The following is a 22,188-nucleotide window of genomic DNA, read 5'->3' on the forward strand; positions in this document are numbered from 1 at the left end:
ATAAAAGATCCTATGGCTCAAGCAGTGGATAAAGGAGCACATAGTGCAGCTCTGCTAGTTTCTAGTGGTTCATTCTCGGTCAAATCCCTAGAAAAAATAAATAAATAGCAGTAGAAATTTGCCTGGACGACAAGACAGAGACCTGCCTATTGTCCTGTAATTCCTTCAATTTCGCTGTTATCTCCATATTTGTGTGCTGAGGATGGAGCCCAGGACCTCGGGTATACTGGACAACAAGTACTCCTACCACTGAACTGCATCCTTAAATTGTTAAATAAAATTAAAAAAAAAAAAAAGAACTTCACTCTCTCTCTCTCTTGGTTCATTAGGGAATGAACCATGAACAAAGCAAACGAGTTCATACCGATGTCCATCCTGTTCTTGTCGCCAATGCATCCCCGTAAGTCACCTTAGTCACAAGGAATCAAGTTGGCCATGGAGGCGAGGGTTCACGCTAGTGGAACTTTAAAAGCCCTGGTGAGGCCGAATGTAGCTGAGACAATCGCAAAGCACCAAGTCTAAGACTTCCGCCCCTGGAAAGAGTTTGTTTTCTCCTGCCCTGCCCGGCCACCTCGGGTCAGCCCAGCTCTAGTTGTGCGCAGTCTCCTAGAGTTGTTTGCCGTCTCTATGGCAACCCGGTAAGCCGGCCTCTGAAAATGGAGACGACCGAGTCTACTGAGGAATCTCCTCCGCTGCCGTAAGAGCCACCGCTGTGAGAACAAGGAAGGTCAACTGACTAACTTTGCAACGATTATGACAACCTCGATTGTATTTCTTTCAGATCTTCAGATGTACAGCCCAGCTCCGAAGGACTGGAGAGCACTTCCGATCTCATTCCTTCTTCGGGTGGCAGTCCTAGGTCGGCCCTAGTGGCCGTAACTGCACCATCTGTATTATGTGCAGAGCATCGTGGGCAGTATTCTTTGCTCACAGAGCCTTCTTCCGACAGTCTTCTCGAGGTTCCCTGCCCTGGGTCCCATCAGATAGGCCATGGGACGTTTGGCTACCAGCCCCTCTATGTTTCTTACATTCCTCGGAATGTTCCTGCTTCTTCTTATCCTGGAAGGAGCTCTGTTCACAGCTCTGGTCCTTGCTCTGGCTCAGGCTCTGGTCTTGGCCAGAGTTCTGATGCTGGCAAGGACACTGCTCCTACCTATAAGCCTAGGCCTGCCCCTGTACCAGCTCTTGCCCCTGGGCCTGAACCTGGCCCTGCTGACTCTGGACCTGGTCACAAGGTCAGCTCCAGCATTCCTCAAGGAGGCCTCCCACCAGTTCAGTTGCCTAATAGTAGCACATGGTATCAGTTCTGCTACTGTGTACCACACCGGCAACCCTGGGAACCTCTGCAAGTCTCAGAGCCTGGAGTAAGGGGGCCATTGAAACCCCCAGAGGCTGAAGAGAAATCTGAGTTTCTTTGTAAAACACTGCCGCGTGGCCGGTGCCTCCTTCACAACTGGGAGGAAGAGGTATGACGGTTTGGCCTGCTCCTGTTTTCTGAAGACGGGCCCCAGTTTCCTAGAGAAGCTGATAGTTTGTGATGAGGGCCAGCAGGGGAAGGGGGCTCATGGTCATTTAACATGTGGTCCACAGAGAGCCACCAACCAGTTGGATGAGGTTCCAAGATTGCAAGACGGCTCTGAGAGTTACTTCTTCCGACACGGACACCAGGGACTGCTGAGCATGCAACTTCACTCAGCCATGCCTGGCAGCACCACCCAGAAAGACTCATACCAGCCCCCCAGAAAGATCTGCCAGCCACTTCGAGGTGTGAAGCATGAGTGATGGGGCTGGAAAGAGTCCAGGAGGCAGAAAAGAGGCAGGACTGTGGACCCTTTGGCGGCTCTAAGGGCAAACCCCAAGATTTCCCTTCTCAACTCTGTTTCTGAAGCTGCTTCTTAACCAGACTACTCTTCTGCCCTCCCACAGGAAAGCGGGAAGCTATGCTGGAGATGCTCCTGCACCACCAGATCTGGTGAGAGCCTGGGAAGGGGGAAAGGGAGGGCAAGGTGGAAGGGAAAACTGGGACTGGCCTTGACCTCTCAGAGGGCTACCTAGTAAAGAGGCACAGGCAGAACAAGACCCTCCCAGGAAGCTCTTTGAGGCGGAGTCAGTAACACACCACGACTACACAGCAAAGATGGTCCAAACAGGGCCTCCGGCCCCTATAAAGGTGAGAACCCAACTCACCTTACTTGGGAAAACAGAAAACCCAGAGGTTGACCGAGAGCCCCAAAGACCAGGAGTTACTCAATATCTCTTCCCTCACAGCCTCATGATTACCGCCAAGAACAGCCTGAAACGTTCTGGAAGCAGAGAGCACCACAGCTACCGGTGTGTGGGTGTGACTAGGTGCTGGGTGGGGGAGAGAGGCTCTTCTGTTCTGGCTTGGGGAAGGGTGGCATCTGTCCTCATCCTAACACTCCTCCAGGGTGTCAGTAACATCAGGACACTGGACACACCATTCCGGAAGAACTGCAGCTTCTCAACACCAGTGCCTTTGTCTCTGGGACATCCTTTGCCTTACGAACTTGAGAATTTCCCCCACCAAATGGGTGCAATGTCTTCCCTTGCCTGCCAGGGAGAAGGGCAGGGGTGTGGAGGGTCGAGGACAACTCCAGCCTAAGGGTTGAGGAGGGAAGTGGATGGGGAATTCGGATTCTCCTATTGTTTATACTACAAGTAGGTGTGGGTGGAGTTACTTCTCTGTGCTTGGTGAGGGTTTCCCATAAAGCATTCTCCTCCTGAAGCTGCTGACTCGTTGAATCTGTGAGTAACCGTGCCCACACCAGTACTCTTCCTTTAGGATGGCTTGGACCCCAGACAAAGACACCAGGATTTGTTGTTGTTGTTTTATACTTGGACAAAATATTCTGGTCTAGATACAGATATTTACAAGAAGCCAGGGAGGGGGCAGGTATATGTACAAGCTGAGCTGCAGTGGGCAATGACTTCCATATATGGTAGAATTCTGGGTTTTTTTTTCTGTTTGTTTTTGTTTTTTGTCTGTCTGTGTGTGTGTATGTGTGTGTGTTTTCCATCTCATATGACAATGTCTGTTTTTGTTGTATGGAGAGACGGTGGTCATTGTCCAAAGTACCAGCAGCAGGAGATTGTCTGGCTTGGGGTTTACAGGAGGCCAGGAGGTCCTTTTCGCTCCCCTAAGAGCCAATACGTTCGCATTTTTCCTTTTCCCTGGAGGCAGAGAAATAAGCATAGTTGAGATTCTTCTGTGTTGGTGCCTTTAATCTCCCTTTCTTCTCCCACATCCACCCTCCCATGATCCATTCCCCCATGTCCTGCGGTCACCTTCATCTCCACATCCCCACGCAGCTCTAGCTGGAAGCATCCTAGCTCATCCAAGGCATCCTTGGTGGTCGAGGAGACATGGATCTTTAGAGCTGGGGTGGTGTGGACCAGGAATGGATGGAGAAAGAGGAGTCAAAGAAAAAAGGCAAGAGAAAAAAATGGCACAGGCGGAAAGGTGCCTTACCCAGCCAGCCACCCTCCCAATGCACACTTATGAGAGGCAATATATGCCCAAGGGCAGGGCACCTAAGAACTCTCCAGCTCTGAGAGACGTGAAGAACTCCAGAAAGGAGAAAGGAGCAAGACAGATCCAGGTCAGGGGTGGAGGGAAAGGCTGATGTCCTCACCTTGACCATTAGACTCCATCCGAGAAGCAGTGTTAACTGTGTCTCCAAAAAGACAGTACCGGGGCATCTTCAGACCAACAACCCCAGCACAGACTGGCCCTATGAAAACAAGCTGGTTGGGAGAGACCTGGACAAGTAGACCCTAGGGCTGGGTGAGAATCAGCCTTACCAGTATGAACACCTATACGTAACCTCAGCTGGTCATGGGGTCGGTGGCGGATGCGGAAGGAAGACACTGCATCTAATAATGCTAGGGCCATGCGAGCAATTTCTGGTGCATGGCGCTGACCATTTCGGCCTGGAAGGCCAGATACCACCATGTAGGCATCCCCAATGGTTTCCACCTGATTTAGAGGGAAAATTAAAAGGTCATCTGTAGGTTCAGTAGTTAGAACTCTGGCTACTCTTCCAGAGGACCTGAGTTTAGTTCCCGGCACACCCATAGCAGTTCAAATCCCCTGTAACAGTTTCAGGACTATGACATCTTCTTCTGGCCTCCCTGGGCAACTGCACACACGTGGAATATATTCACAAAGATGCACAAAGATAAGTGAAATAATAAAACTTTTTTTTATTATTATTTGTTTTCAGAGACAGGTTTCTCTGTAGCTTTTGGAACCTATCCTGACCTTGCTCTGTAGACCAGGCTGATTTCAAACCTGTCTCTGCCTCCCAAGTATTGGAATTAAAGGCACGTGCCATCACCACCCAGCAATAAAACTTTTTAAGAGATTATCTCTAGCTATGTTGATGGGAGTGAGACAGGGAGATAAGATGGACTTGGCCAGGAGTCACCCTGACAGCCTGGGAGGCCATGATTGGCCAGATTGACTAGGAGCTACTGCCGTGGTCCTGAGGATCTGTGGATAAGAGGAAGTCAGTTGGGGAATACTTAACTCCTCCTTGCTACCCCCAGGACCTGATAAACACTCAGGGGCATCTGCTGAACAAATGGCAGGAGTGGGATCCTAATCCAAAGAACCCAAAGGCTCAAAGAAGGTAAACCAGGCTCAGTAACGAACCAGGCAGCCTGTCTGTCAGAGGGAAGAAGTAGCCACTTGACTTTGATAACTGTACCAAACTTAGGGTGCACAGTGAAGCTTGCAGGGAGCCCACACTAAGTATTTAGGGATAGAGGGGTACTAAAACTTCCTCTCAAACGGTTCACATAATAATTAGATGAGTTTTTTAAAAATAAAAGAGGACCTGGAATGGTGCCAAGTAGCAGACTAGATTAGCATGGGGAAAGCTGTGGGTTTGGTTCACAAATACTCCAGGGAGGGGGAGACACCTAAAATAAATAGGAGGAAGTAAAAGCAATTGATGAATTTGTGAAAAGGGTTTGCAGCCGTTTTGTTAGGAAAACATCAGAGAAAGTAGAGTAAGCTTTTAATATCCTCATTTATGTTTAGATATCGTCTCACTGGGTAGCCAGGGCTGACCTTAAATTTGTGATCCATCTCTCCCAGCCTCCTAAATACTGAGATGACAAGCGGGTATCACCACACCCAGCACTTTTATCTGCCAGACTCAACGCTAGGCACTTTTAAGACCTACTTCTCACATTTACTTTTGTGTGCATGTGCACACACACAAAGAAGTCAGAAGACAACCTATGGGAGTCAGTTCTCTCCTTCCATCACATAAATTCCAGGGATGGAACCTAAGTCATCAGACTTGGCACCTTTACCCACTGAGCCGTCTCACCAGCCCGTTGGCTTTCATACACCTAATCTATTGCTGCAACAACCGGGGCGCAGAGAAACCCTGATACCTGTCTAAGGCCACATAATTCTCTAGAAAATCAGTTTCAAACCCAGTACATTTTTACTTCCAAGGACAATTAAGTCAACTCAACGACTTTAACAAAGAGCTGTATAACATGTATTTGTGTCCTGCCCCTCACCCCACAGTCAATCCGTGCCCACATTCTGGCAGGTATCTGTATTAATGCCCCAGAGAGAGAGGAACTAAAGCATGCTTTGATTAGGGAACCCTGAGAATCACAGGTGTCAGATCCGAGTGTCCTTGTTTGCCGGAATCAAATCCACTAAAGAGCACCAGGATGCGGGAAACTTGGGGAGCATTGACTGTGGAGTGGCTATGGTATGGGGGGGTTAGGAAACCGGCTCCAGCTCTCACCTTGTAGACATCAAAGTTGTCGATTATGGCATCAAAGCAGGTATAAAGGTCATTAAGAAGTGTCACCACCTAACAGGATGGGAAAGCAGAGGCTCTGAATTGTGTGTCCACGTTCCTAATCGTCCTCTAGCAGAAGGATAAAAGCGCTCTAGAGCCGACTAGTCCAGTGGGGCGCCCAGTCCCCTCCCCCGTTCTCCCCCAGCTCTCACCTGCATAGGCGTGCTCTCCGCCGACAGCGCTGTGAAGCCCACGATGTCGCTGAAGTAGATGGTAACACTGTCAAAAGCCTCTGCCTGGACAGTCTCTCCCCGTTTTAACTGCTCTGCCACGGAACTAGGAAACACGGGGGCACCTTCAGCCCAGCTTCAGGCAGGGAGAAGGACAGGGTGTGTGGCTGCAGCCCAGCCAGGCTGCAGTGTGAAAGCTGGCTTTGGTGGATGGAAAGGAAAGGGGCTGAGAAGACGCCGCCTGGTGCACAGTAGGGCGCACAAGCGGTGGGGAGCTGTGAGGGGACCCACGTGGGGCTAAGCGGTTCCAGCTGGACTTGTTCTGTGCACACTTGCTGAGACAAGGGCGAGGAAGAACAGGACCCTAAGAAGGAGGGATGGGGAGCAGAACGAGGCTGCACAGCTCCTTTGAAGACACAGGCGGGAGAGCATTCAGCCTGCAGCCAGGAGGGCTCACTCTGGCAAGAGGCAGCATTGTAGGGGTCCCAGGATCGCAAAAGAGTTCTCAGGAGGTGGATGAGGCAGAACCCAAGGAAGTTTTGGAAAGGGGGAAAAAGCTCTTACTGGGGTAGGATTTGGTAGAGCAGAGCCTCAGCTTTGCGCTTCTCCTCTAGGTATGCCTGTGTGCGCTCCTCCACCAGCTTCTCCAGGTTATTGGCATACTGCTCCATGCGCAGCAAAAGGTTGTCCAAAATGCTCGTACCTCCCTCCCTGCAGGGAGGCCAGGGTATGACACCTGCTCTGAGGTCCTCAAGACCAGCAGGACTTCCGGTTCAACCCACCCTCGGGATCCACCAGCCTCGTCCACTAAGCATGATAAGGGTTCTGTCCCTGGGAGCCTCCGCGCCACTCACTTGTTAAACCGACGAATGAAGCCCTTGATTTGCCCGAAGTCTGGACGTTCTGCTGGGTCCTGGGCCCAGCATCTCTCCATCAACAAAACTAACTCTTCATTCAGTTGTGTCCGGTCAATGCTTGGCCGAAAATATGGCCTCTGACCATTTCGAACCTTCTGGACAATCTCTGAGGGTGACAAAAAATTTGGATGAAGAACAAGATTCCCCTAGCCAGAGAGGGTGTAAATAGAAACTGATTCTTTTTTTTTTTTTTTTTCAAGACAGGGTTTCTCTATAGCTTTGTAGCATGCTCTGGAATTAGCTCGTATAGACCAGGCTGGCTTCGAACTCACAGAGATCTGCCTGCTTCTGCCTCCCAAGTACTGGGATTAAAGGCATGAGCCACCACTGCCCAGCTAGCAGCGGATTCTTACCTTTGGGACTGAGATCCAGGCCTTCCAAGTAGAAAGGCCCACTGCGGAGTGCTATTTCCTGTAGGATGATGGCAAAGCTGTAGACATCTGCCTTCTGCATGCCTGTGGTTGGCAAGGAGTTCCCACTAAGCAGTTCGGGGGCAGTCCACAGCTTCTCTGCAAAGAGTAAACAGACTGGCTAGTTTGCCTAAACAGGGCTCCTGGGTTCCACCTGGGCTCACTCCCATGTTGCTGCTACTGGTCTACCTCTCCCAGCCTCCCTTGGGGGTATCCTGGGGTTACTGCTACTGGTCTACCTCTCCCAGCCTCCCTTGGGGGTATCCTGGGGTTACTGCTACTGGTCTACCTCTCCCAGCCTCCCCTGGAGGAAATGATCAAGGCCTGGAGAGCAATATGGAAGGTAGGTGGTGGGGGAGGGGTGGGGAAGGGGAGTGATGATGCAGGGAGCAGGCTCACTGGCATAGAGGGCATGGCTGTCGTCAGGTTCAGCAGTTGATCGGAAGCTAGCCAGACCGTAATCTGTTATTTTGAGCACAAAACGACTATCCACCACACAGTTGGAGGACTTGAGACTTCCATGAGATGAGATAATGCTGTTGTGGAGAAAGGCCATACCCTACAGGATACAGAGGAAGTGTCTGGACCATGTGTGGCTTAGGCCACCCCAGTCCGTGAGATGGTCCAGCTAACTGCATAAAGATATTCAGACCACTAACCAAAACTCATTAGAAATGGAAGGATCTTGAGATAGTAAAAGCAAGCTGAGTTGAGATGATGTCCCTCAAGGAAGACGGAGGAATGGGGAGTCACCCCTTCCTAGGACAGTAAATAGCATCTAGGTGCTCGGGCTCAAGGGAAGGGGATAAGGAGAACCCCAATTGTTTCCCTGGAAATGGCAATCTTCTGAAGAGTGACGGGAACGGCCGAAACTAGGATGGCGCGTAGGGTGGCTTCACGTGCCCAGCAACTGATTAGGGAGACACAGCATAACTCTGACCTAGCCTCCAGAGGCGCCACAGCACACCGGCCGGCTGGGAGTCTAGTCTACAGCTTTGTGTAGGAAGCAGGTTGTGGTGGAGGAGGAATGTGATCTGTTAGAGGAATGCTAGACCAGACAGTAGCAAAGAAGGCAGTAAATCAGCAAAATCGGAAAAGTAGACAGAGGAGGGAAACAACCGCCAAACCAAGGCAGAAGCATGGCTTCCTGGAGGCAGACATTTGCCCCCAGGAATTCAAAGGCCGGTCTTGGGGGACAGGACAGTGCTTCCCCAGACAGAAGCTCTGGGAGCCCACCCTAGGAATAGAAGGCTCGGCATGGTGACCTGAGTCCATGTAAACGGTAGGCTCTGGCCTCGAACTCTTCCTCTGTAGTCCTCTCAGTACCAAGACACCTTTAGGCATCCTAAGCTGCTGAGTTTCCTGCTGTGGAAACTGCAAAGGAGTCACTTCTCCTCTGTTTATCGTCACATCTCCAGCTGAAAACTACATTGCTTTACCTGATATTTCTCTCTCACTAGATGGCAAGCTTTCGTGTGCATAAATCAATTTAAAAAAAAAAAACTTTCTGAGAATTTAGGATCAGAACCAGAGTCAGGTACATACAGGTGGGTGATCTCACTAGTGGGCATATGGGTTCTGAAACCTGCTTCTCAACACCTGTCTAACCCATGCAAGATTCGGTCATATGTGAGCCTCTGGGTCATAACTGAGCATCGGAATGAAAACAAAGAGTTAGTACAATTTTTCTTCCATCTCTCCAAGTTTAACATCCATATATATTTTTTATAATTTCAGTCTCTAAACAGGTGTAGTGTTATGCACCTATGTTAGCATTTGGGAAGTAGAAAACAGAAGAGTCAGAAACTCAAAGCAATTTCTGTCTGTGTAAGTTTGAAGCCAGACTGGGCAACATGAAACCCTGTCTCAAAAAGATTTCAAGCCAGGAGTGTTGTTACACACAGTTAATCCCAGCACATAGGAGACGGAGGCAGGCAGATCTCTGAGTTCAAGGTCAGTCTGTTCTACAGATCGAGTTCCAGGTTAGCCAAGACTACACAGCAACATCCAGTCCCCCCCCAAAAAAATCAGTTAAATTTAGATATGTTAGTTAAAGAATAGACATGCTTTAGCAGTTAAAGAATAGACAGTCAAATATTGGTCAAAGCGTGAAATAAGAAGGGTTTGAAGACCTCATCGTCCTTTTACGGCTCAAGGAATTTGGTTCTGTTCGGGTTTTTTTTGTTTGTTTGTTTGTTTTTTGTTTTTGTTTTTGTTTTTTTGTTTTTTTGAGACAGGGTTTCTCTGTGGTTTTGGAGCCTGTCCTGGAACTAGCTCTTGTAGACCAGGCTGGTCTCGAACTCACAGAGATTTGTTTGTTTGTTTGTTTTTTGTTTTTGTTTTTGTTTTTTTGTTTTTTTGAGACAGGGTTTCTCTGTGGTTTTGGAGCCTGTCCTGGAACTAGCTCTTGTAGACCAGGCTGGTCTCGAACTCACAGAGATCCGCCTGCCTCTGCCTCCCAAGTGCTGGGATTAAAGGCGTGCGCCACCATCGCCCGGCTCTGTTCGTTTTATTTTGAGACAGATTCTCATGATGATGTTCAGGCTGCTCTTGAACTCCCAATCCTCCTGTCTCAGTGAGTACTGGGATTATAGGTATGCATTGCCTGCACCCAGATGAGGGATGTCTTTTTATCGTTTTGTTTGCCTATTTTCTTTTTCTGGAGAGGATCTTATTCTGTGGCCCAAGCTGGCCTGAAACTCACTATGAAGCCTTGGCTGGGCCCAAAATCACAGCATTCCTCCTGCTTCAACCTCCCATACGATGGCATGCCCAACTATAGCTAAGGGGTTTTAATATCACCCCTTTGAGGTAGAAGAGACACTGGGGAAACATTTAAGATACCTGGGACAGGAAGACAAGAGCCCTCTCTGGGTATGGGACTACTGTGATAGATCCAAACTCCCCCAACTGCAGCCCAGAACCCCTGTTTACCCATTGTCACTCAACCACACATAGGGAACATGGAGAAAGCATGAGTGCCCAAGGCCTAGGAGAGGAACTGAGCACAGACTGAGCAATGGAGGCATTTTTAGTGGGCGAGGGCAGAAGAGCTGGAGAAGACTCACCTTCACAAGATCATTAATGAGTGAATAGCGAAACATCCAGTCCAAATTGATGCTGTCATTTTCTAGAATGTCCTGGCAAGTGACATGGAAGAGATCAGTATCTGTCTTAAGTCTCACTGGCTATCACTAGGCACAATGTGACTCGGGGACCTCCCCACCCCACCACAATCTCCTACACCTGCCCCTCACTTGTAAGCTCCCGCGAGGACAATACTCCGTGACAATGCAAATGTTGGGAGGGTCTATGCAGGCCCCGATGAAGCGAGTGAGATGGTTGAACTGGACGTCTCTCATCTGGCGGAAACGAGAAGGAAAGAACTGATGGCGCTGAAACATAGAGAAGCACACCGCTTCGAGCCGTGACCTCTCTCCTACTCACACCTATAACTGGGAACCCGTGATGAACAAGCCTCTTACCCTCTTAGCCATTTCCTCTTCCCTATGGACCCTCCCTTTCCACTCATACCCAGTTACGTACGTGCTTGAGTTCAAACAGAACCTGCCGGGTCAGCTCTATGCGCTTCTTATTCACGTGTTTGATGGCAACGACGTTTCCCTGAGGTGGGGGTGGAAAGAGAAAAAGGAATGAGCATCAGGAGTGTCGCACTGAGAGCATCCACGAGCTCGGCTGGGTGTAGAGAGGGGACAATGGGAGGCCAGAGGTTCAGGGGCAGAGGTGGCAGATGGGCATGAGACACAATGAAATGGTTGGGAACCAGAAGAAGCAGATGACTGTTCACCTTGAAGTGACCGGTGTTGGCAAAGATCTGGTATTTCCCATGGGCTGTCATGAGCGAGCCGTAACTGGATCCCCGCTGGGGCCAAGGGCAACATGGAGGCGGAAGGATGAAAGGAACATTAGATGGTGGTGGTAGTGCAAGTGGCTGTCGTTACAAGCCAATGTGCTGGGGAAGGTCCAGGGTAAGAGAGAACAGGGAACAGGAACTCAGAGGAAGGAAAGCCAGGGACTCACCAGCGACAGTGTTAGGCGGCTGCCTGCACCTTTATGGTAGCGGTCCGAGTTGCCGAACTGTAGCTCTTCCCAGCGAATGCGCCACAGCATGCTAGCCAGCTCCTTCTCCAGCATCAGTTTCCTGTAAGAACCGCACAGCTCAGTTGGCTGCCAAGCCCTGTCCTGCCACCCACAAAGCTGCAAGGGAGCTATAACTGTTACTACGGAAGAGTCAGGACTGGGACAGGAGGAAGCACGCGCCACACGCTGGTGAGTGCTCATGCACACTCAGTGTAGAGGGAAATGGTTTGGTTTGGTGTTGAGAAAGGGTCCAGGTAGGCATCAAACCCATGATGCTCTTCCTTCCTCAGCCTTCCAAAGGCTGGGATTACAGATGTGTACCACCACACACAGCTGTCGCTCTCTCTCTCTCTCTCTCTCTCTCTCTCTCTCTCTCTCTCTCCTCTTATGTCCTCTGCCTCTCCTCTCTCTTCAGGAGAGAGGTCTTCTTCTTCCAGGGTAGGAGTCAAACCTATGGCCTTGAGCATGCTAGGCAAAAGAGTTTTACCATAGAGCAGCTCCATCCCCACCCAACCTGTATAAACTGGGGCTTCCAGTCTTCCACCATGTGAAGACACAGTGAAACACTACTTTCCACCCTCACCACACAGAAAATGTGTTGGTGACTTGGTCATGGATTTCCCAAATATCCAGAACTGAGCAATGTTTTGTCGCATATTAGCAGGAGTGGGGTGGGAAAAGGAGCCAGGGACAGTCAGTGCATAGGAATTCATCTTTGATCCTAACTCTACTCAAAATCAGTACTCAAGGGCTGGAGAGGTGACCAAGTGGTTAGGAGTACCTGCCACTCTTACAGACCCAAGTTCAATTCCAAGCACCCATCCTGGGTAGTTTATAACCACCTGTAACTCAGAGTTCTGGGGTTCTGATGGCCTCTGGCCTCTACAGGCATGTGGCATCCAGTCATATAGACATACAGGAGATATATAAATAAAAATAGCTTAAAAATCAGTATTCATAGTTGGGCTAGGTGAAAGATGCCTTTAATCCCAGCACTTGAAAGGCCAAGGTAGGCAAATCTCTGAGAGTTTCAAGGCCAGCTTGCTCTACGTGATGAGTTCCAGATCAGCTAGGGCTCAACATGAGACCCTGTCTCAAACAAACAAACAAAAACATTCAGTATTCAAATAATGCACTACGGCACACATCTGTAATCCCAGCACTCAGGAGGCCAAGGGAGAAGGACCTTCAGTTTGAGGCCAGCCTGGGCTACTTGGCAAGACTTTGTCTCAGAAAAGCTGTTAGTCTACCCAGGCTACAGACAAAAGCAAAATAAACATCTACGAAGGACAACCCATGAAGAGGCTGGAGAGGAAGGTGCTAGACCCGCACCAGGTTATGAGATTTGCCACTCCCGCCCCACATAGCAGGGAACCTTGACCTTAGCCAGAGGCAGAAGGAGGTGAAGAGTAGGAAAACCTCAGACTCACCGGAAAATTAGGAAACTGGAAACACCAAACATGATGAAGGTGATTCCTGTGCCCAGCGCCACAATCGCCAGAGTGGAAAGGGGGGCTGAAGGAGGAAAGAGAGAGACCCTGAGAAAGACTGGAAAGGGCCGAGGGGGAGGAGACATGGGTGCAAGGGGTGCACAGCTTTCTCAAGGGAAAGAAGGAAGGAGAGAGAGCCGCAAAGATAGAATATAGCTAGGCGTGGGAGTGGGTGTCAGTGGAGGCAGAGCGCAGGGGTTGGGTAAAAGGGGGGGACTGCTCCCAGTCCCTGCACACACCCACTTTTATCACAGGATGGGTCGTCCAAGTCAAAGGCACAGGGGGGATTGTCCAAAGGTGGGGCCCCCTTCACCCAGGGAATAGGCCGGCCTGTCCACCAGATCTGCTTCTCGGCTCCTGAGTAGTGGGCTGCGGGCTGTGAGGAAGCAGAGCACTGGGCCCACAGGCCTGCCCCCAGCCTCCTCCCTGAGACTCCCACCATGACTCGGGTCTAGCAGGGGGAGTAAGCTCTTGCCCCAGTACCACTGATTATGTCCCCACTGGATTTTAGGGCCACTTTCTTTCTCTTCCCTGTCCTCTCCCCGTCACCTGGAAGTCCCCAGAATCCAAGTCTCCCATGGCCCACAGGACAAAATCAGTCTCGCGGTCATTGTTCTTGTCCATAACAACCAGCCCAGTTACACCTAAGATTAAAAAAAAAAAAATGCCCCTCACTTGAGATCTTCCTCTGGTCCCCTCGCCCACCTCCTGCCGCCCCAATCTCGCTGTCTGAGTCTCTCCCGCACCATGGTTCTGTCCCTGCAGTCCCTGGTGTCTCCCCTCCTGTATACTTCACCCCTCAGCCTGGTGTCAGCCCTCAGGCCTCGATTAGCCCCTCTTCATTACCATGGTATCTTCGCCCCTGCATCTTCTCCACAATCCGAAGTCCGTCTTCCCGAGTGCCTCCTTCCTGTATTGTCTCATTCAGGACTTGGGCATAGAGCAGGATCCCATCATAGAAACAGCCGGCAATGAGGTTCATCTGCGGGAAAGCAAGCTCAGCACACTCTCCAAATGTCCTGTGAGGCCCCACCCCAGTCCCCTTTCCCACCCCTGCAGTGTCCTTCTGCCTCTCCACTTTCCCAGCATCCCTCTCTCCTCCTTTCAACCCTATGGTGCCATCTTTATCCACCCGGCCCTGGGGAGCAAAGGTAATACCCTGGATGGAAGAGAGAGCCCAAAGTGGGGCTTGCTCTATGATCCAGTGTGATGAATTTCTCACAGCCTGCTCTGACTCTCAGAGATCTACTCACCAGGGATGGGGCCAGCTCCACACCAAAGTCTTCCCGGGCTCTGATCAGCAAGCGATTCTGGAATTCCTGATACTCAGGATTTGGGGGCTCTCGATATGTGATCACCAGTACAGTCTGCACCACGGCACATGGGAAGAATGAATGGGATTCAAATTGAGCGTGAGAGAAAGAAACCATTCTAGGAAAACTTGGCAAAACACACATAAAACATGCACAGGGGAGTCTGGCGGCTGAAATGGACTAAACTGGGGGGGGGGGCTGGAGGGGAGTGGCTCCCCTGTATGAGAGACTGATAGGCTGGTCCCAGAGAGGTGGATGGCATCAGAATGAAACCAACTCCATCCACAAACTCAGCCCATCAGCTTCCTTGCCTCCCTTCCATCATCAGGCCTCCTGCCAGGTTACCACACTCACGGGAACTCCTTTGTCCCTACTTTCTGGGTGCCCCTTTGATGCCAGCCCTCAGAAAGCAAAGGCAGCTGGTTCTCCGTGAGTTCAAGGCCAGCCTGATCTACAACGCGAGTTCCAGGACAGCCAGGAATACACAGAGAAACCCTGTCTCGAAAACAAAAACAACAAAACAATAACAACAACCTGACTTTTCCATATTGGGTCACTGGTACACAGTGACTTCTCTCAGTAAATTAGATTTCAAGCCCGGTGAGAAATACTTTTGAGACAAGGATTCCATCTGTGAAAACCACGAATTTAATTGGCTGCATAGAGGAAACACCTAGCAGACACAGCAGGCTCATTAAGAAGCAGGTATATGCTTCATAAGTTACACGCCCACACAGGTTGCACAGATAAGCAACTGATGCATGTGGTCTCAGCCACGTGCTCATTTTACTAACATGAATCAACGCATCTCCGTCCCTTGTCAAACTGCCTGCCTAGCTCCTCTGAGCCTCATATATCCCCTCTTCTCCAGCTGCAAGACTGCTCAGCCTTGGACCACACAACCAAATGAGACTGCGCAGACAGGAAACTGGTCTTATGACTTCAGAGAAAGATGTCGGTTCACTATATTTTGTGAAATACGACCACGTGGAGTGACAGGTTAAAACCTAGCCATTTCAAGATAGGCATGGCAGCTCACATCTGTAATCCCAGCACTCAAGAGGCTGAGGCAGAAAGATAGCTGTAAGATCAAGGCCAGCCTTGTCTACATAGTGAGTTCCAGGCCAAAGGGGGCGGCTACATAACAAGACCCCATTTCATAAAACAACATCAAAATCAGAACAAAAATCTGGCTATTTCTACCAGCTTTGTTTATTCTCATCACAGGAAGGACATGTAGACCATACAGACAATGGATGTATCACATGAGAGCTACAGGCATCAATTTGCTCCAGGTGGGAAATAATGAAGTCAGAGTCGGTTTCTACTGTGCATTCGTTATGTTACATTAGAGTTTTCTTACTGGGGAATTCAGATGCTGACTGTGTACTTTCAGCATTCACTCTCGGGCAGGAAAAGGAAAGGATGAGGGGGAAAGAGGGACAGGAGAAAGGGAGGAGGGAAGCTGGGTGGGGAGACAGGAAGTGCTACTCAGCGGCAGGCTGGAGGGTTCGTTCATTGACACCTGTTCCAAAAATAGAGATGTGGTCAAGCTGACGAATAGCAGTCAGGAAGAGAGTTGGAAAAGATGGGAGAGCACAATCCATACTTCGATAAAGGCTGATGAGAGGTTTTTAACTCTTTCTGGACTCTAACTCTCCGGGTTGGCGATTTCCCCCTAAGTTGGCTGTAATCAAATTTCTTGCCATGGGTTACACACTCCTATAATCCCAGCACTCTAGAGTCTAAGGCAGAAGGATGGAAAGTTCAAGGACAATTTGGATTCCAAGGCGGACCCTATCTTAAACAAAAACAAGATGTTTTAAAAATCTATGAGTCCCTCTTCACTTGTGTGTGTGTGTGCGCACGCGCGCGCACCTAATGTGGGTGCTGGGAACTGAACTTGAGTCCCCTGAAAGAACAGTGGCTGCTCTTAACTGCCAAGCCATCTCTCCAGCTCTTGCTTTGTTATCTTTTGGCTTTGTTTTGTTGTTGGCCTCAAACTCCAGATCCTCCTGCTTCAGACCCAGGGTGCTGGGATTACAAGCCTGCCGCTAGTCTCTTCTCCTCTTGAAACTTACTGAGGACCCCAAAGAAATTTTATATCTATCAATAGTTACCAAATTAGAAGTTAAAATTAAAGCTGAGCTTGGTAAATTATGAAAACACAAGAATGCACAAGCGTGTTTTCCATGGCTGTCAGAGCGGTGACCTCACCCACATTGTGCAGCCTCTAGAAAAAAAAAAAACACTGCAAAATCACAGGAGAATAGTGACAACGGCAAATAACATCTTGACAGTATTTCAAAATAATTTCCACTTCACAGCCCCCCTAAAAGGATTTCTGGGGCCCCAGGATCCAAAGGCCACACTTAGAAAATGGCTATTCAAGAATGTTTTGCTGTGGTTACTAACTAGCTACTAAAAAAAAAAAGAAAACAAACCCCAAACAAAAACAACTCCAAACACTTTCTGTACTTACTGAGGGACTAAAAGGAAGGCAAAGGTAGCTAATTGAGTCCCACTAATTCACAGTGGCCCCCAAGTGGAAAACTAAACAAGCAACGCTGCCAAAAATAAGGAGTTCAATGGGGGGCGAGCCAAGAGTGCACCACCCACCTTGAGTCAGGCTCTGGGCACAGCAGAAAGTGATGCCAGTCATGGGCAGAAGAAACCACGAATAGTCTCCAGAAAGGGGCACTGCCTTCCATAGCTTTGGCCTTAGCACTTTCTTCCATTCTAGTTGCTCTCAGATAGGATCTCACCAGGTAGCCCAGGCTGGCCTCAGAAGCTCAACAACCTCCCTGCTTAGTCTCTCATGTGCTGAGATAACAGAGAAGAGTCGCCACACACACCCCTTCCCTCCATTCTTAGCGCCAGCGTTTCCCATTGTGGGCATGCATGGTTCAGGATTTCTAACCCTATACCCTCAGTTGCTCAGCGCAAACCTGAATCCTCCCAACTTGACTGCTTGCTTTATTAAGTTCTACTCTTCCCACTTTGCTTACCTGTCCTGGTTAATTATCGTGGTTTACTTCTAAAATAATCCCTAGGCCTCTTCCCTATTTACATGCTAATTTAACTCAAAACACATGTATTTAGTATCTACTACACGCTAGGCTGAGAGGGTACAAAGATGAACACAACCCCTGCCCCGGAACAGCAATGACTGGATGGGAAAGAAGAACCCCATCAACATTCTTTCGATCAGCTCTTTCCCTCCCCTCGGTGACTGACATCCAGACTGCACTGGCACCTTTGCCTTGGTGTTTCAGCTGCTTACAAAGGCTCCAAATGTCTACAGTCAAGGACTCTTGCCTTATTCCCCATCTTAGGGTTGGCCTGGTCTGAGACCCAAGTGGACCAGCATCTCTGGAGAAAGGGCTCACTGCTCTTTGTTGTTGGCCAGAGCTGACCACTGACCGCCATGCTGCCCTCCCCTCTGTCAGTCAGTCCTGGCTATGGACAAGAGAAGTTTTCCTGAAATTCCTCACTCTCCCCCACACACACTAGCCTTGCTCTCCCTTCAGCTCATTCTTCAGTGTCCGTTTCCTTTATCTTAAGTCATAGCGAAAATCTTCCTCTTTTTCCCCGTCTTGTACGAGGTCTTCAGTGAGGGGAGTAACCAAGAATTAACTGATGTAGCTGACTCGACCTTCCCCCCCACTCTTAAGTACTGGGGTCTCTTGGCTGCTGCGAATTCTCCTGTGAGGAGGAGGTTTTTCTCTCCCACAAAGGCTCACCCAGGGATGTGGATGTAGTGCAGTGGTAGGGGTACTTGTCTAGTGAGCACAAGGCCCTAGGTTGAACCCTGGAACTTAAAGAAAAACAAAGCAAAACAGACATTTTTTTCAGTCCCTTTTCTCCTCGTACCACGCAACTGTTTTCCTTCTGGGAACCCTTATCGCCAATGAATAAGCTTGTTTCTTGTCTGTCTCGCCTACTAACTATAAACTCCAGTAAGACAGAGAGTGCTTCTAGCATGTTCTGTAGGGCATACCAGTCAGGTGACAGCGAATAGTAACAATGAGTCGATCTCTAAAGGACTCAAACCTGAACTAAATGATGTTGGTTGGCAGACTAAGAAACTCGGCTCAACCTGGGATTTAGGAATAGTTTCTTAGAAGGTCAAAGACTGCTCTGAGTCTTACAGAACATGGAATTGCTGTACAGACACAGGTGAGATCCTTGTCTTCGGAAAAAGTTACAACATAAACCAAACCCGTCCTATCACTGCCCATGTTCAAGTATGAGAGTCAGAGACTCAGGCAGGCATGCAAACAGATACGTCATTCACAGCCAGACATGCTCACCAGTCACAACCAAATATATAATCACAGCCACATAAAACCTTACTCACCGGAGAAGAATGGCCACCCAGGCCCGGCCCTGGTACACTCTCCTTAGACCCAAAGAATCCCAGAGTGGAAAGGATCCTAAGGTCATTCCATAAGCCACCTCAAATACTCTTTGAGGGCTATGGATAAATAAATAGGGAACACTTCCATACACAAATCAGTAAAAACTGGTGAGGAACCAGACAGAGAGTCATGGGCATGATCTCAGGAGGTTCAGAATGGGGAAAGAAGAAATAAAACAGGCAGACAGAAGGAGCAAAGTGCAGGAGGCAGGAGGATGGGGGCCTGGGCAGGCAGGGGTTAGTCAGGAGGACTTCTCAGCGTCAAAAGCCCCACTGAAACGACAGGCAGAAAGCTAACTACCAAGTCTTGCACGTCACAGTAAGGAGTTGGGATTTTATTCTGTAGGGAGCAGGATGTTGAAAGCTTGGGGGCGAGGTGGGGAACGCACAGTAACACCGACTTCCTCTGGGAGTTCCTTTGTAAATTAATTTCTTTCCATTCTTCCTAGCATGTCCTCATTCAAGCCGGATCTCCTCATTCCTTGACAACCTACAGTCTGTCTTCTAACGGAACCTGAACTATGTTCTACTCTACTGCCATACAAAAACTCAAATCCTAGTCCTTAACATTCAAAGTCCCTTTAATCTATGTCTTTGTCACCTGATTTCCGAGACGTGCTTAAGTCAATGCTTTTTAAAGCTCATGCCTGTGATCCCAGTACTTGGAAGGCTGGCGCTAACAATTCAAGGCAGAAGTGGGACCCTGTCTCAAAAACCTTTTTATTTTAAAGGTGAACCCTCATTTCTTACGAGGTCAAAGATATACAAATTCCTGTCTTTCCCTTGCACGGGCTTTTGAAGCCCTGTCCCGCCACTCTGTGAATATGGTATCTGCCCTGAAAATTACAACCGTCTAATTTCCTTTACAAAAGCCTCTCCTTATCCCAGCCATGTCTACCCTTCCTCCCTAACCACTGACTCTCAAGATGGGCTTCAAGCACAAGTTTGTCTCCTTTTGCCACTTACTCTGCTGTAATTTCACCTTGCCTGTCCCATGAGGATGGCAGCCCTTTCTGGGACAAGGCACAGATCTTTTTCTTCCTGCCTCCTAGCTTCCTGCTGGCACTCAGGAAAGCACCCTAAGGTCTGGCCGTGGCCAAACTCAGTCTTGGCAAGCACATTAAGTAACAGTGTACAAATCGGGGGAAGGAAGAGTGACACCAGGCATAGAAACTTTCTGGTCACTTCTCTTCCATAGCTCACAAGCCCTGCCCTGTTCCTGGGGCTTCCGTAGGGCGCTATGAGAAACAGACCTTCCAACCAACCAGTGGCTCTTCCCATCTCTAGCTTGGGTTCCAAAGATACCTGAAAGGCCTCTCTGAGGGCCTGGGCCTGTTCCTGGGTTCGATTGTCCTGCCATGGCTGGCCTGTTGCACGAGTGGGGCCTGCTCGGAGACTCTCCCCAAAGACATCGAGATAAAAGAAGACATAGTCCCCATTGGTCAGGTTCTCCCTCTGGGCCTGAAGCAGGATCTCATGCAGCATCTCCAGAGGGCCGCAGATGTATACAACTGGGAGAGGACATGACAGAAGGGCACCCTGAGACAGCATCCAGGTCCCCCGCCAGCCCCTCTCTGGAACATCACCCCATTACCTATCGACCACCCAACAGATGTTCCCACCCTCCCCCTCCGAGCTCATGTCTAAGTGCCCTTGGGCCACATGGACCATCTGGCAAAAGTCAGAGCCCGACTCCAGCGTGATGGCTCCCCCCCCCCCCCCCCCCCCCCCCCCCCCCCCCCGCCCCCCCCCCCCCCCCCCCCCCCCCCCCCCCCCCCCCCCCCGACTCCAGAGTGATGGCTACCCCCCCACTCCAGAGTGATGGCTCCTTCCCCCCAGAGCTGTTTGACCCACCTCATAGCTCCCCATGTTCCTCTCCTGCCTGCCTCTCGCTAGGAGCACAGGCTCTTGTGCTCACTATTTTTGTGTGAGCTTTACCGGCTTTCCCAACCAAATCTGCTGAGCACCAAACCGATAGAGTCATCCCTATGTTACACGGAGTCTCTGCTCACGGGCAGGTGCACATTTCAGGGTAGACACCGCCCATATCCACTACTCAAAGCCACCCACACTGCCTCCCCAAACTCTTCACTCCCAAGTCCCAGTCTCAGTTTCCCTGACCTGTGCCTATGATACAAAGGCCCTGTGTCCTAACCCAGGCCCTACCGCGGATGCCTGTTCTCATAAGCACCTCCATCCCAACCATCACATGTGACTTTTCCATGCCAATCTCTCTCTACTTTTCTGTGCTGTGCTCCAAGGACACAGTGGCCCTCCTCCCCAGTTCCTAAAACAGTCCGGGCCACACTTACTGCGCCCGTTGGCTCTGATGAAGTGGGTGGCTTGCTCAGGGCCACCTGGCTCTCGGGCATACACCTGGTGCTGCACACTGAGGTTGCTGCCTTGCAGGGCCTCAAAGACACCCTCGATGGTGAAGTAGTGGGGCCGGTCATCTGTCCGAGCATCCAGATACAGCAAGGCAGCCCGAGCAGTCCAATTGAAGTGCCCGTGTAATGTCACTACGAACTCACCCAGCTTGGGAGCAGAGGGGCCAGTGCGAACCAAGGTACGATAATGCTCATTCTTAGCTGCAAAACCAGAGGCCACTGCACCCGCAGTCAGGAGGGGAAGGTGCCAGTGTGAGGCAAAGCGAGCCACAGAGGCAGCAGGGTACACACACCCGGGGCCCAACAGAAGGTCGGGGTCATGGTACAGCTTGAGGTCCACAGCGCGCAGCGGTGCCAGGTACTCAGAGCAGGCGCCGTCTAGTTCGGAGCTGACAAACCGCAGGTCCACGGGCAGTGCCCGGCCCAGTGCCTCCACAGCCAGTGCCACAGCAGGACCCACCCGTGGCCAGGCCCAGGCATAGCTCAGGTTATGTTCTGGCAGCACCACCGCCAGCGTCAGGTTCCGCGCCCCCGGAGGACGCACCCCACCTGCCAGGGCTGCCACCACCAGCAGCAGTGATGGCAGTGCCATGGGGATAGCGCAGCTGACCCACGGCCCCCCGAACCAGGGGCCGCTCTGGCCTACTGGGCAGGCACAAGCACCACCCAGCCTGGAGCCTGGGGAAGAGGACCAGGAAGAGAACTGGGACAAGCTTAGTCGGCCCGGATACAGAAAGTGCTGGGGACCACGCAAGAAGGGGATGGGGGGAAGCCTGGGTCGGGAAGGAGTGGGCTACCAACCTACGGCAAGGACCAAGGACTAAGGATAGGGTGGCAGAAGGAGGAAGGGACCAAGGGGGCCTGCGACCGGGATGAGGACAGTGAGGGGTGAAGTGGCCTGATAATCCCAAACCGAGAAAGGGGGGATCTAAGACTGGGATGGGGTGGGGACTTGGGGGAGGCTGGTACAAAGAAACGGCCTGGGGGCACCTCACAGCTGACCGGGCCGGGAGGGCAAAGAGCTGCGAAAAGCCGGAGCCCCGGGCTGAGGTGGGAGGGCGCCCGCCGCGGAAGGACTGGGACATGGGCAGGCAGGGAGCGAAGCGAGGCCTGGGCCGGAGGGGAGGG

At 50.6% G+C, this 22,188-nt stretch overlaps 2 protein-coding genes across 4 annotated transcripts; one reads left to right on the forward strand and one right to left on the reverse strand.

Moving 5' to 3' along the window:
• Nucleotides 1-47: 47 nt before the first annotated feature.
• On the forward strand, nucleotides 48-3,077 carry Spag8 (sperm associated antigen 8). 3 transcript variants are annotated; one of them, XM_050155966.1, is made up of 7 exons: nucleotides 48-697; nucleotides 782-1,466; nucleotides 1,591-1,765; nucleotides 1,927-1,972; nucleotides 2,056-2,170; nucleotides 2,269-2,331; nucleotides 2,429-3,077. In XM_050155966.1, the coding sequence occupies exons 1-7, from the start codon at nucleotides 657-659 to the stop codon at nucleotides 2,621-2,623; spliced, it is 1,320 nt and encodes a 439-aa protein (XP_050011923.1). In that variant the 5' UTR covers nucleotides 48-656; the 3' UTR covers nucleotides 2,624-3,077. The 3 variants fall into 3 exon arrangements, with proteins under 3 accessions (XP_050011923.1, XP_050011921.1, XP_050011924.1); XM_050155964.1 differs by having other exon boundaries at nucleotides 2,056-2,331; XM_050155967.1 differs by lacking the exon at nucleotides 2,056-2,170.
• Nucleotides 2,836-21,657, reverse strand: Npr2 (natriuretic peptide receptor 2). The gene is made up of 22 exons (XM_050155963.1): nucleotides 20,986-21,657; nucleotides 19,979-20,184; nucleotides 14,194-14,307; nucleotides 13,787-13,922; nucleotides 13,490-13,584; nucleotides 13,184-13,316; nucleotides 12,881-12,965; nucleotides 11,391-11,511; nucleotides 11,158-11,232; nucleotides 10,896-10,973; nucleotides 10,607-10,711; nucleotides 10,418-10,489; nucleotides 7,749-7,908; nucleotides 7,293-7,448; nucleotides 6,877-7,045; nucleotides 6,587-6,733; nucleotides 6,005-6,128; nucleotides 5,796-5,864; nucleotides 3,823-3,997; nucleotides 3,654-3,752; nucleotides 3,307-3,398; nucleotides 2,836-3,192 (listed from the first exon to the last, which is right to left on the reverse strand). The coding sequence occupies exons 1-22, from the start codon at nucleotides 21,650-21,652 to the stop codon at nucleotides 3,127-3,129; spliced, it is 3,144 nt and encodes a 1,047-aa protein (XP_050011920.1). The 5' UTR covers nucleotides 21,653-21,657; the 3' UTR covers nucleotides 2,836-3,126.
• Between the last annotated feature and the right edge of the window lie 531 nt (nucleotides 21,658-22,188).

This window comes from Alexandromys fortis, unplaced genomic scaffold (genome assembly GCF_014885135.2).
Source record: "Alexandromys fortis isolate MF-2015 unplaced genomic scaffold, M_Fortis_MF-2015_v1.1 scaffold_92, whole genome shotgun sequence".
In the NCBI taxonomy this organism is placed as follows: domain Eukaryota; kingdom Metazoa; phylum Chordata; class Mammalia; order Rodentia; family Cricetidae; genus Alexandromys; species Alexandromys fortis.